General features: G+C 42.6%; 2 protein-coding genes across 3 annotated transcripts in view; one reads left to right on the forward strand and one right to left on the reverse strand.

The window, feature by feature from the left end:
• Positions 1–8,679, forward strand: part of LOC114784950 (V-type proton ATPase 116 kDa subunit a) — a 31,822-nt gene extending 23,143 nt beyond the window's left edge. For both annotated transcript variants that reach the window (XM_028970857.1, XM_028970856.1), the window contains 15 exons: positions 1,461–1,587; positions 2,048–2,130; positions 2,274–2,367; positions 2,799–3,011; positions 3,139–3,289; positions 3,375–3,508; positions 3,609–3,769; positions 4,270–4,363; positions 5,306–5,424; positions 5,511–5,718; positions 5,984–6,082; positions 6,526–6,603; positions 7,961–8,078; positions 8,169–8,340; positions 8,472–8,679. In XM_028970857.1, coding sequence (XP_028826690.1) covers positions 1,461–1,587; positions 2,048–2,130; positions 2,274–2,367; positions 2,799–3,011; positions 3,139–3,289; positions 3,375–3,508; positions 3,609–3,769; positions 4,270–4,363; positions 5,306–5,424; positions 5,511–5,718; positions 5,984–6,082; positions 6,526–6,603; positions 7,961–8,078; positions 8,169–8,340; positions 8,472–8,559 — 1,939 coding nt within the window. In that variant the 3' untranslated portion in view covers positions 8,560–8,679. The remainder of the gene's footprint in view (positions 1–1,460; positions 1,588–2,047; positions 2,131–2,273; positions 2,368–2,798; positions 3,012–3,138; positions 3,290–3,374; positions 3,509–3,608; positions 3,770–4,269; positions 4,364–5,305; positions 5,425–5,510; positions 5,719–5,983; positions 6,083–6,525; positions 6,604–7,960; positions 8,079–8,168; positions 8,341–8,471) is intronic.
• A 492-nt stretch (positions 8,680–9,171) lies between these two features.
• Positions 9,172–13,971, reverse strand: part of slco5a1 (solute carrier organic anion transporter family member 5A1) — a 32,809-nt gene continuing 28,009 nt past the window's right edge. The window contains exons 8-10 of the mRNA XM_028970631.1: positions 12,912–13,153; positions 12,744–12,808; positions 9,172–12,029 (exon numbers count right to left, since the gene is read on the reverse strand). Coding sequence (XP_028826464.1) covers positions 11,581–12,029; positions 12,744–12,808; positions 12,912–13,153 — 756 coding nt within the window. The 3' untranslated portion in view covers positions 9,172–11,580. The remainder of the gene's footprint in view (positions 12,030–12,743; positions 12,809–12,911; positions 13,154–13,971) is intronic.

Consider the following 13,971-nt stretch of genomic DNA (forward strand, 5'->3'; position numbering starts at 1 on the left):
CTGTACAGTACTTCAACCTGATCCTATGGTAGCTGTTGGTGTAATCTCACAAGATAAGACATTTAATGCCTCACAGGCCAGCATGGTGGCCTTTTCTTCTTTGCTGGCTCAGAAAATAATTCTTTTGCACTGGAAATCCCCAGCACTCCCCTACCTTCAAGCTTTGGGTCAGGCCTGTGCTTGCCATTCTGCCCCTTGAGAAACTATGATAAAGTAGGGGCAAACACAGGAGGGACGTTTCAAGATACCTGGTCCGTCTTCATTGGACATGTAAAAAACATATCACTAATTTGACTCACTTGTGACTGTTCCAGCAAGGTCTGCATGGTCATATGATTTTCTATCATACCTGTATATGTGTATATTTTTTCATGTAGTCCGGGGTGGGGTGGAGGGTTGTTCTGTTATTGTTAAAAAATGTCAACATTTTTTTAAATAACCTTGTTTTATCTCATTGCTAGATTGTTGTAATTTAATAGACTCAAGGATAAATACAATACTCTAAATACATTCCAGTGGCCATATCTCCCCGTGTTTTTTGACCACACATTCTCTTTTCTTTTCCACTTCATTGTAAAGACAGTGTGTCCTTCTTCTATTTCTCCCAGCCATCTGCTCACCCACCACAATATGACCCACATCAAGCATTCTGAAATCTAAATAACGGGAATTGAGGAAGTGATCTGCGCAACCGAATGGAAGACACACGAAACAGAAATACTAATACATAATAATAATAATGCAATTAAACAAAAGGGAATATCATCTTGTCTTGTTTTCATCAACAACAATAGACATTTTAGTATCATTTTTATTTTGCAAACCACGTTTATTTTAGTTTTTATTTGTCAACAAAATTACATAACATATTTGGTTATAGTTATCACATGACCAATTTTTACGTCACCATTATCTCACACCATGTTTCCGATTGGGGTGTGCTATACACCACTATCGTCCGAGGATTGGCATTAAACTTGGTGATGGGAGGCTTGTGTGCAGCTGCTCGGCTGTGGAATCCCATTCCATTCCATTCCATTAATGCCTGTGGGACCTCTTCAGCTGTGGGCCTTTGCATTCATTGTGACTTTATGTGAGTTTCAGCTTTGTGACTGAGTTGCTGTTGTTCCTAAAAACTTCCACTTGCCCATGACACAGTAGACCATGGAATATCATCTCACAAACCGTCTTATTGCAAAGGTGGCATCCTATCACAGTGCCATGCTTGAAGCCACTGAGCTCCCATACAACCCATTTTGTTTTACAATTGTTTGTAATTGTAGAATTATTGTTGTTTAAGAATAATTAAGAGTTGTGTCGCAACACTTATGTCCACAATTGTGCTCAATATTTCAAATTAACCGTAATATTTGTAACATAGGTGCCTTGGTGAATGTTCTTGATTATCCCTATATAATTATGGTTAAACAGACTGCTGATTGAAGTTTGTGCACCGGCAGGTTTGTTGCAGGAGTGATTAATCACGAGCGCTTCCAGTCCTTTGAAAAGATCCTGTGGCGTGTCTTCCATGGCAATTTTTTTCTTCGCCACACCGAAATCCAGCCCCTGGAAGATGACAACTTAACCGTGAGACTTGGCTTACCTCCTTTTCAGCATATGTACTGTCTTGATTTATTCAATTTAACTAGAGCAATGCAAAAATACACTCCTGCTGGTCTTTTTTTTCTTGTGACGCATGCAGAGATGTTTCATCAGTGGTCAGTTTCTAAACCAGTCAGTTTCATAGGCCCATCACCACCCATACCAACACAATTCTCCAACATTCCACGTCCATATCAGGGTCACTGCAGTATTTAAAAATGTGCCCCTCAAAATAACAAAACCTGCGGTTTCAAAATAACAGTGGTGGGTCTTTCAGACTGATGAATGGCCTAGTGGCCTTTCACTGTACATCTTTAAACTGTCAAAAACAATGTCTACATAATAAAGCAGCCAGACAGTGCATTTCTTGTGCCATTCTTGTAAACCTGTCTGATGTTTGCAGTAATCGTGCAATTCTAGAGCCACTCTGCAACTGATCTTGCAGGAATGGTCTGTGAAGAAAGACGTGTTTATCATATTTATTCAAGGGGAACAGGTCCGTGGAAAGATCCGGAAGATATGTGAAGGGTATGTTATAGTTTTGATGCCTTCAGTGAGAATCTACCAATGTAAATGGTCATGAAAATAAAGAAAACACATTGAATGAGAAGGTGTGTCCAAACTTTTGGCCTGTACTGTATGTACACACTGACTTTATTCTTCCCATTTAGCTTCCATGCCAGTTTGTACCCATGTCCTGACATAACGCATGCAAGAGAAGAGATGAGGACTAGCATCAACACACGCATTGCAGACCTTCGAGTGGTAGGTCACCTCAAATTTGTCTTGGTATTTAAGCTTCAAGTTTTTGTCTTAGGATTCTTACTTTCCATAATTACAGCTTATAACAAGAATGAGGATGTACTCTTCTGACTGGTTAGCCAGTTAATCATGACAAGGCTACTTAGGTTAATTGGTAGTAGTTCACTGACCCTTGTAATTACGAGCATTAATGTTGCCTGCTTGCTTCTGTGTTTGCATTTACATCACGGTGACACGGTTGGCAGAAAAATGGAAAAACTCAGAACCCATGAGATCTGCAGCAACAGTATTTTAATTTTTTCAGAATCAGATCAGAAGCTTGTTGAAATAAGTTTTGTTGTGAAATAGCTTGCACTTCACATGTTTTCATCTTGTCAGTGAGGTAGAAATTTGGATTAGCACTTTGCACCGCATAAACCACATGGGCCTTACAGATTCTGAAAAAAACGGAGGAGTACCGCATGAATGTCCTGAAATCGGCAGCAGCCAACCTTCAAGAGTGGACCACCAAAGTGAAGAGGATGAAGGCGATATACTTCACTCTCAACCTCTGTAACATAGACATCACTCAGAAGCTCATTGTCGCTGAAGTCTGGTGCCCTGTTGCGGATCTCAGCACCGTACGCCATGCCCTGGTAAAGGGCTCTGTGAGTAAATCATTCCAAACGCTTCGCCTCCACTTGCTCACTCACTCACTTATTGTCTTCAACATTCTTACAAATGTGAGGTTTGAGATGTGGCCGATGCGCATTTGAAATATTGTTGTGTGTTCAGGAGCAAAGTGGTTGCACCCTGAGCCCGGTCCTAAACCGCATCGAAACAAGCAGGACGCCACCAACCTTCAACAGGACCAACGTCTTCACGAGTGGATTTCAGAACATTGTTGACGCCTACGGAATAGGCGAATACCAAGAAATGAATCCAGGTGACACACCAGCCCGCCGTGTTTTATTTTGTTGTTGAATAATGTTACTCTGAGCTCTTACACCTATTTTTTTCTGTCTTCTTAGCTCCATACACCATTGTGACATTCCCGTTCCTATTCGCTGTCATGTTCGGGGACTGTGGCCATGGTCTCATCATGACTGCCTTTGCCGCCTGGCTGATCTTGAAGGAGGAACATTTTCGCAAAATGAAGAGCGAGGTGGATCTATTGACATGCATTAATGAAGGCAAACATTACATGCCATCTCATCTATGCATTTATTTGCTTAACCATTAAAATGAAATGGCTCCCTGCACAGCTGACCAGCATCCTCTTTGGGGGACGTTACATTATCCTCCTCATGGGCATCTTCTCTGTATACACGGGCCTCATTTACAACGACTGCTTTTCCAAGTCCTTCAACCTTTTTGGCTCATCTTGGAGTGTTAGGGCAATGCTGCAGCCCCATGGGCCATGGAGGTAACTAACGAAGAAGCACCCAGCATTAACGCGGATAACAGGCCTGTTATAAAATGACTATTAAAACCATTTCACGCCTTAAAATTTAGCAGGAAGGAGTACGGTGCTCCAATTTAATGCTGTGACTGAAATACAACAATGTGTCAGCCTCTGTGCTTTCAGTTTGTTGCATCATGCAGGGAATTATTTGTTGGTCTTTGGCTTTTTGTCTTGGTTGTTGATGTGGAAAACAGTATACTCCATATACGCCTTCCAGTTAGACAATGTAAAAGAATAATAGATCAGAACTGTCACACTTTGCCAACTCATTCAGGTCCAGGAGGTCAGATCTAATTGCCGGTTTGGTGACCCAGTCCAATTCCCATTTAAATGTTGCACTGAATGTGTTGTATAGATTTTTCTTTTTACAGCGCAAGGTTTTTCAGTGTCATGATACGTTCACTGGGACATTATGAAAAGTGCATTCATTCCTGTTTCATGTTTCTGGTCTTGCCTTTTAGCAACGAGACACTGCAGAGAACACATCAGCTCCAACTGGATCCAGCAATGTTTGAAGTCTTCTCAGGAAGCCCTTACATCTTTGGCATTGATCCGGTCAGTAGGGAAGCCTACGCGTCTGCATGAGGGGCATCCTACACATAAAGCATCAATAGACTGATGTGTGTGGAAACAAATTAAGTGAAAGAAAAGTAAAGAAAATATTTTTTTGTGTCCACTTGGTGGAATGTTCTCACAGGTTCACTTACAAGGGCCAGCTCTAGAGGGGGCTGAATATGGAAAAATAAGGACAATTACAAAAATGTGCATTTCATTCACTTTACATACAGTTTAATGTAATACAAATGCTTCACTGCTTCACAAATTAAAAGGACTATGCATTTTTTTGCTAAAATATTTAAATCACACACCATAAAAACAAAATGCTGCTTCACTACTGTATGTAAATCTGTATGGCAGCACTAGTCATGAAGTGCCTTAAAACCAATAAAAGGACAAGAGCCTGTCATTGATTTTAGTCTGAAAACAGTTGCCCATCTTCACAGTTTTGGCATTGCAATTGTCCAGACATGAAATGTCCAGCATTCACATGTGTCATAAACAAAGGCTAATTTTGTTCACGATTAAACCTTAGGTACAATTACATTTACAGAATTAATTAAGCACCCTTAAGTAGTGACAGGGACAGTCCTCCAGGAGACACTCAGGGTCTTACAGCCCAAAATCACATACAGCATGTTTCATTGGGCTTTGACAGGCCCTACAGTTGACACACTGTGTAGGGCTCTGTTAACAAGTCACTCATGTTATCAGGGACCAGTCTATGTTGAGCTTTGCATGTTAATAAAATAATTTTATAGTCTATGCAAAATTTGACCGGTAGCCGGTAATGGTACTAAGTGGGGTTTGAACCTGTGATTTCTGGTTCATACGCAAGAGTGTTCACAGGCAAGGTACATGTGAATATATACTGTAGAACTGCACAGACCCTTTTTGAGATGAGTGTGAGATTTTTGTTACGTTTTTCCTTATCTCCAGATCTGGAGTGTTGCTTTAAATAAGCTGACGTTCCTGAACTCGTACAAGATGAAGATGTCGGTTATACTGGGTGTGACACACATGGTATTTGGGGTCGTGCTCAGTCTGATGAACTTCATGTATGTACGCATGTTTGGATGTTCAGAGAAATGCATGCTCTCTTCGGAAAGAGCCTGTTCAATCAGCCCATTCTCTTCTGTGGCAGATTCTTCAGAGACTTCAGCAAAATCTTCTTGCAGTTTGTGCCCGAGCTGATCTTCATGCTCTTCATTTTTGGGTACCTCGTCTTCCTCATACTTTTCAAATGGTGCGTGGCTCTCAAGTCTGACAAGGCCCCAAGTATCCTGCTCCTCTTCATCAACATGATGCTGTTTGATTATGGATCTGAGGAGTCGCTGTTGTTCACGTGCCAGGTAGGGGGACACTGGCCTACATTTTAAAAGCAGTTGAATGGCTGCATAGTATTTTTATTCATTTATTTATTTTATTCATTCATTATTTTCAGTAGAATGGGCTTTTTAAAGGCAATGAATAAAATAGTGTTTGGTTTTGTCCATGTACTGGCATTACTAGCAAATAACCAAGTAACTGATGTTCCAATTTATAGGAGCGCCCAGCGTGAATGAATGGGATGAGTTAATACTGGTGCAACTGTTTGTTTGATTGTTTTTTCAACAGAAACCCTTGCAGATATTCTTAGTAGTGGTTGCTTTCCTTATGGTCCCCTGGCTTTTGATGGCCAAGCCTTTACTAATCTACAGACGTCACAAAAAACAGGTGAACCCAAATTATGGATGCTGCACTCATGATGAAGATATATACATACATGCATATTTTCATGTGTAGTCTGCTGAATTTGGCCTGCAGCAAAGCCCATACCCCAGGCCATATGGCATTTTAACTCCTTTCAGTGGTGTAGGGGAGAGAATGACCACTGGGTGTGATGCTGTCTGTTAGCCTGTTAGCCCTTGGGCTATATATATATATATATATGTTGCACTATATATGTTCTAATGCTGTACATATGCGTTTTCTGTTCATATCCTGTTATGGTTACATACTTTATATTTCATAATACCTGCAGGATTCAGTGCCTGCACTGAGGTCCCTGTTCTTTTGCTCTATTCCCATTTGTGTCCTTTTACAGCAACCTTGATCTATATGGGTCTACTGTGTATTGTGTACATGGCCAACTCACCTTTGCACACTGTTAACTGCAGGTTTTTGAAAACTCCAGTGACCAGAATCATCTGCACATGGTCAACGCCGAGTCTTCATCTGACTGTGAAGCGGAAATGGTAACAGCCTGGATGTCCCTGGGGGGGGCATTATCCCTTAAAAATGTGTTTTGATGCCTGGTAGGGTGTGGGTTAATATATAGGATACACGTGCTGGACTTCGTTCTTCCTGACTGATGGCAGGAGATCGTGCTATGGTCCTAACATTAACAAGGACCAATAAATAATAAATTATACAGAGCACCACCAACCTAGACCCTACCATTATTGTAGTACTGACTAATGAACATGTAGAAATATCTATTCATACACATATTCATGTACAACATTAACTTCATGTACAACATACAACGATTATCCTACCACTGCTATGTCAACGACACACAACTCATCTTCTCTTTTCCTCCCTCTGATCTACATGCGGCTTCCAAAATCTCTGCATGTCTAACCGACATCTCATCTTGGAGGGCAGCCCATCACCTCAAACTCAATCCCACCAAAACTGAACTAATATTCATTCCAGCAGATTCTTCACCACATCAGGATCTTGCTATTTATATGGACAACTCGCAGCTCTCTCCTTCTGCAACAGCCCGCAAACTTGGCGTAACAATAGACAACCAACTCTCCTTCTCAACTCACATCAGCAACCTTTCCCGCTCATGTAGATTCCTTCTCTACAATATCAGACGAATCCGCCCTTATCTGTCAACCCAGGCCACCCAACTACTCGTTCAGTCTTTAGTAATCTCACGACTGGATTACTGCAACTCCCTTCTAGCTGGTCTACCTCTATGCACCATCCGACCTCTACAACAAATACAAAATGCAGCAGCACGACTGATCTTCAACCTTCCCAAATTCTCCCACACCACCCCTCTGCTACGCTCCCTCCACTGGCTCCCAGTAGCTGCACGCATCAGGTTCAAAATACTGATGCTGGCCTACAAAGCCAAACATGGAGTAGCACCATCCTACCTCACAGCCCTTATTACACCTCACACTGCACCTCGTATACTCCGAGCCTCCAGTACTGCTCGCCTGGTCCCTCCATCTCTGAAGGTAAAAGGAAGGAAGATCTAGACTCTTCTCCGTCTTGGCCCCTCGGTGGTGGAATGAACTTCCCCTCGAGGTCAGAACAGCTCAATCACTGAGTATTTTCAAACGGCAGCTCTTCCTCTTTAGAGAATATTTAGATTAACTTGTAACCTTCTTATTGTCTGACTTATGTATAGAAACTATAACAGAGTGAATAAAAAGATTGTATTCATAATTGGGATCCCAGTGAACCAGAACTGATCGCTTCATCGATGGTAACTTGAAAGCACGTTGTAAGTCGCTCTGGATAAGGGCGTCTGCCAAATGCCTTAAATGTAAATGTAACTCAGACCCTGTAACTGTATGTACATGCTTGCAGGTCAGCATGGGGGACGTTTTTGTGTATCAGGCCATTCACACGATTGAGTACTGCCTGGGCTGCATCTCCAACACGGCATCTTATCTTCGCCTGTGGGCCCTCAGCCTAGCTCACGCTGGTAAGACTTTCTCTCCTTCTGCCGATTTGCAGAGTGTTAAAGATGGCCATGATAGTCTTGATATGCCGATTCTTTTCCTTGTGCACTCAGAGCTGTCCGAGGTGCTGTGGAAGATGGTCCTGCAGCCGGCACTGAGGGTCACATCAGACATGGGCTTTCTCCTGGTGGTTGTGGCCTTTGCGGCCTTTGCTGTCCTCACTGTCACCGTCCTGCTGCTTATGGAGGGGCTGTCTGCATTTCTGCATGCCCTCCGGCTGCACTGGTGAGCCCCGGCACAAGCCGGGCTGTTGTCAAAGTCTTTCAGAGAGTCATATTACTGATTATCCTTCAGGCCATTACTAAGTAATATTGTTAAATAGCAAGGAAAATTTACATGTTGTTATTTCTTTCTAGGGTGGAGTTTCAGAACAAGTTCTATAAGGGTTCTGGCTACAAATTCACACCTTTAGTGTTTGACAATATATTTAATCTGCAGCAATAAGAGGAACCAAAAGAAGCATCCCAAATCTTCAATTTTGGTAACTGTCTCTAACCAATTATCTAAACTGTGCTTAAAGATAACCAACTAACAATATTGTTTAATAAATATTATTGAAATATATATTTGTTTCGATCTGTTCTTGTGAAAAATCACATGCTCACAAAGAATAATTCTATAAGGCTTTTGTCAGGCTTTAAGTATACACAGTAAATAGTGTAGTTTTAATTTTACACACTGAATAAATTTCATACTTGAGTGGGATGAAAATGTTTTCATCCCACTCAAGTATGAAGTAATGTTTCAAATGAATAGCATGATCAAAGTAAAACTGTAAATGGGTTCTGCATGTTAATAGTATGTCATTCTTTCTCAAGAGAGAAAATGCATTTTTAAACGCTGTAAAGTGTAAATGTGAATGAAAACACAACCATTGCCATGAGTCTTTGTTTACTTCTTTTAATGACAAATATCAAGTATTCAAGGTATTTGCAAACTAACTGTTCACAAACGATGTGTTGGCTTCTGTTCCTGAGGAACACAAAGCAAGCGTTTTAACTTTAGAATTCATTTTTCTTTAAATAAATACATAAAATATTCATTAAAAATGGCAGGGGGGGGGGGTTACACTACCGTCTATCTGAAGTAAATCCACATGAAGGAACCCTGGACAAATGAATCATTGTATATGGGACGGCAGGTTCACGCACAGAGAAGGGGGCTCTTTCGTCACTAAACCGTGCAAAGGCTCAGACACCGACATTTAATCCTGATGTTTTCCCGATGTCGAGGCGTAGTCGGTGTGCCAAACGCTTTTCGGGACAGGTGTGTTTAGCAGAGGGGCAATCAAACGACCCCTTCATACACAGGTCCTGCACTACAAAATAAACCGACACTTGTAATGCAACAACTGAAATTCACCACTTAATACTGTAGGTAACTCAGGCACAGAAACGTAAATATACTGTCTTGTTTGTGTTTTTTTTTCTTTTTAGATTTTAATTATTACTATGGTTACCGTATAAATAGCTATTTAGATAGTATGGTGTCTTAAGACTTTATTTACATCATTGGGTTTGGGAACAAGGGTTTTAACTGAAATATTATTAACATTATTTGAAGGAGTATGCTTGGAGTGCACAGATCAGCCACAACAATAAAACCACCCATCTAATGTGGTTCAAATGTGGGCTTCAAAAGACCTCTGAAGGTGCCATGTGCCATCTGGTACCATTAGGGTAGCAGCCGATCCTTCAAGTTCTGAGGTGGGGCCTTCATGGATTGGAACTTTTTTTTTTTTTTTTTTAATGTTCTTAAAACTATTCCTGACCATTTTTTTTTGCAGAGGTGCAGGGCACACTATGCTCTGGAAAGTACCCTCCACAGACTCCCCCAGAGCACCATGGTCCAGTTCTGAAGCTCACATGCCTATTGCAGGAGCCTCTGGTGGTGGACCGAGGTCAGAAGAAACATCTAAATACAGTCCTCGCAAAAATTGATCAGGTCAATCTAATAAATGTCGCCCTGGACAGTGTTACTACTTTGTTGTGGCTGATCAGTGCATCTGCTCCTCCTTCCTCACCACACATAAAGTTTCCATCTTGGTCTAATTGCAACAGTCCCTTAAAGACAATGTTTTTGGAGGTTCTTCTGAACAATGCCTGAGATAGTCAGGTTCCAGTAGTGCTTTCAGATCAGACCATGAGGAATTTCCCTTCACAAAATGTCAGAGGATCTGTCAGTACTGTCATAGTAATACTGCTGATACTCTTGTTCAGACAAGGACACTGAGCACAGGCGCAGGAGAATCGGTGGGTAACGTTATTTACACGTTTCTTTAGCGGTATCCCGTATTTCTTTGACTGGGCATTGCGATGCGCATGCTTATTGCACCTCATATGCAAGTCCTGTGGACTTTTTGCATTACAGCTTAACAGAGTGCCAAGCCAAATCAACGCCGGATAATATAATTTACCTCATCCCGACAAGAGAGTTGGCCAGTAGTATATACTCTTAAGGCCAAGCATTGATACAGAAACAAGAACCCAGTCAGATTGTTCGGATCTTTAAATGTATTTTGCAGTTGCATGGCTTGCAAGTGTTGCATCTCTTAGGTCACGCTGCGTTATAGAGAGAAGTGGTGGAAAAGCACAGTCGCAGCAGCACATGCACAAGTGACGTCTACCATTTCAACCCCCTGCATCTGCATATGAGCTTGCCTTTCTTGAGGGTCATGGGTGGAGAGGGTGGATGGTTGCTACGCTCGGAGGGACCGGCCAGCACTGCTCTTCGGCTCCCTCTATGGGCAAATGTGAAAAGGGCTGGTTTTGTATGACCTTGGGCTCAATCAGGTCAGATTAATTGCATGAACACAGGCTCGCATGGAGGACGTGGCATCAGTACTAGCCGTCACCGGGGTGAAGCCTCATGATGAACGTGTTGGTGACACTTTCAGCGATCAGCTTGAGGCACAGTTTAGCTGCGGTAGGTGCTGTTGTGAAGATCCTCAGCCACGCTGGCCTCTTAGGAGTCCCCAGTCCTGCAGTCCTTACAGAGGATTTCATGCACTCAGCAACATTCCCCATAAGCAAACACCGTTTGTTTGTTCCGTGAAAGTGTCTCAGAGTCGCACTATGAAGCAATATGCTGAGGGGGCATGGAAAATATGACCGTTTGCATAGTACAGGTTTCCATTTTGTGCTTGTGATGCATCTTTGAGAAGTCACCTTAACATACAGTACACAATATAATGCAGACAAGGGTATCCTCCCCAACTTAGCACCATGGAGTTTAAATACATTTGTACAGTATACATGGTCCTAGAAGCTGTAGGTGCTTGTGATATGCAGTAAAAATAACAATATGGATGCAACCAGCCTAAAAAAGCAATGTATGAGTTGGGGGGACGTATCAGTCTGTCTGTCTGTCTGTCTGTCAGTGTCACTCAGCGGCTGGCGGCTGTGAAAGAGGTGCGCAACAGGAAGGCACATGGCGGATGACAGACCAAAAGAGTGGGTCCAGCCCTTAAACGTGGGCGGAGACCTCCTGCAGCGAACGGGCAGGTGGGGTTATTGCTTTGAGGGCGTTTCCGGGGCAACTGTGGCTGCTGTGCCCGTGGTGGAGCCCGGGGGGGTCATGTAGGTCCGGCCGCGGCGTGAAAGCGGGGCAGGAGTGAGTTCGGGCGTGGCTCTTGTGGCCTCCGGCATGGCAGACGTGCTCGCTGATGGTGCCCAGCGGAGGCAGCCACTGGCGCCAGCGCTCCAGCCGTTCCTCCTTGTACTTGATGGAGTACCAGGTGAGAAAGATGAATATGAAGCCGACAAACTTAAGGCTGGCAGCCAGGCCAAAGTAGACGAAACGGAAGGAGGTGACATCGTATTCCCAGCAGGAGCCATGCACGCCGCAGTCCTGCTGCCACAACATGCAGGTGGTGTCAATAACAGCACCGAAGTAGATGGGTGTAGGAATATAGGCTGAAGGAGAAACAAAAAGGTTTTCAACATTTAATAACAGTTTTCAAGTATCTGTGACTGTGAGTATCTGTGAGTATTGCCACCATTCAATTCTCACAAGCAAGATCTGCAATTCTCTGACACAACCACTAGATGATGCCATTATGTTGAAGTGTGGCTCTAGTTCATAACTATAACACCCCACAGGAGTGGCAAACCAATGTGGAATAGACCCTGACGATACATTCTACCCTCCTGAAATCTGTATTTTTTCCCCACTTCCTGCAGATGTAAAAATGAAAGCACAACTGCCACTGTCATCCAGGGTGAGCTTCAAATATCCTCCCCTGAGATGTAACTCAATAACATAAAGCATACGCAAAAAAGCATAAGAACTCTGCAGGACAAAAAAAGTCTGAGCGTAATCCATTGCTGCTCACAATGACAGGTATGTTCAGACCTGTTTACAGACGACTATGTCTGACACTAATGATGAACTCAGAAGAGTCAGAGCACACTTTCATTCAATATGCATGAAAGCAATTTGCTGTCCTGCATCCAAATCGACCTCCTCAATTCGAACTCCTCAACTGATGAATGAGAATGGATGGTATGTTATCTGATAAATGTTTAAAGATTTGGGGAAAAAAAAAAACATGGGTAAGAGTGCAGTTTGTGACCCAGGCAACCATCAGATTTACATGAGCAAATGAGCAGAAAAAGAAAAGAACATACCCAGAGTTCGCAATAGGACAAACTGCATCCCCAGGGCAAAAGGCCTCTCCTGCTCTTCCACAGACCTACATAAAACCATAAAAGAAACGACGGTGAATGCAAACACCACTAATATCATGTGAAAGTAAAAAATATATAACATAATGAAAACATCACATTCAAACACACCTGAGAGTGACAATGATCGCAGACGGCTGGGCGCAGGCAGTGATGAGGGTGACTATGAAGAGGAAGATAAGGAAAGGGATGAGGGTGTTGCAGGTGCGGTCGCACTTCCCCGACACTGCAAAGCCGTTCTCGTTGAGGTACGTCTTGACGATGACCAGCTGCAGCTGGTTACCCTGACCAGCAGAGTGCGGCGTTATCACCTGCCGGCTCTGGACACACGCGCAGTCTGTGTAGTTCCTGATCTGAGGACAGAGAGAACACACACACAGAGTCATAAACACTCACAGACGTATATGAGGATAGGGACAAATGAAAGGAACGAGTGAAATGAAGGACAGAATTCATACATAGATTCACCAGTCTCTGTTACTCTATGACTCTTCCAAAGGAGTTGAGGAGAAATCTGAGGACTCTAGGTCAACTTTCATAAGATTTATGATGATCTACATTCCAGTGAGTGACACTCGTATCCTACAGAAAATGTCATATTGGAAGAGTCCATTCAGGATAAGACTGTATCACCATAAGGTAAAGATGATCACTCACAATCAATCTGATCTGCAGTGGCTTGAGAAGCCAAGCTGCATTGGGTAAATATCGCTGGCTACAACAGTGACATACTTGGCCAACTCCACATGGCATCTCAAGTGGAAGAGAATGAAAGGGGTGGGCACCAGGAATTCTATCCTTTTGTTTATCTTAACATGCGTACTCTTATCTAGGTTCTGCAAGTGATTGCAAGAATTTCCTCACTTACTTCCACTTTGTCAGAATTTCCTTTCTAATAATGCCAGGGAAGCTATGATTTCCTGTGCCGTAACAGTAACACAGCTCAATGTCTGATTTGGACTCAAAGGTCATAAAGGTCATGTACAGACATAGAGCAAACATATCCAGGAGATTTTCAGAATAATATACACAAAAAAAAAAAAAAAAAAAAGTGTCCCTTTCATGAACATAATAGAAAATATATTGTCTACACAGAACATGGCGGTTTGTTTGAATGATGTCGTATACTGTGAAATTCTGCCATATAAGCCGGTACTTTTTTTCACACTTT

The sequence above is a fragment of the Denticeps clupeoides genome, chromosome 2, assembly GCF_900700375.1.
Source record: "Denticeps clupeoides chromosome 2, fDenClu1.1, whole genome shotgun sequence".
In the NCBI taxonomy this organism is placed as follows: Eukaryota; Metazoa; Chordata; class Actinopteri; order Clupeiformes; family Denticipitidae; genus Denticeps; species Denticeps clupeoides.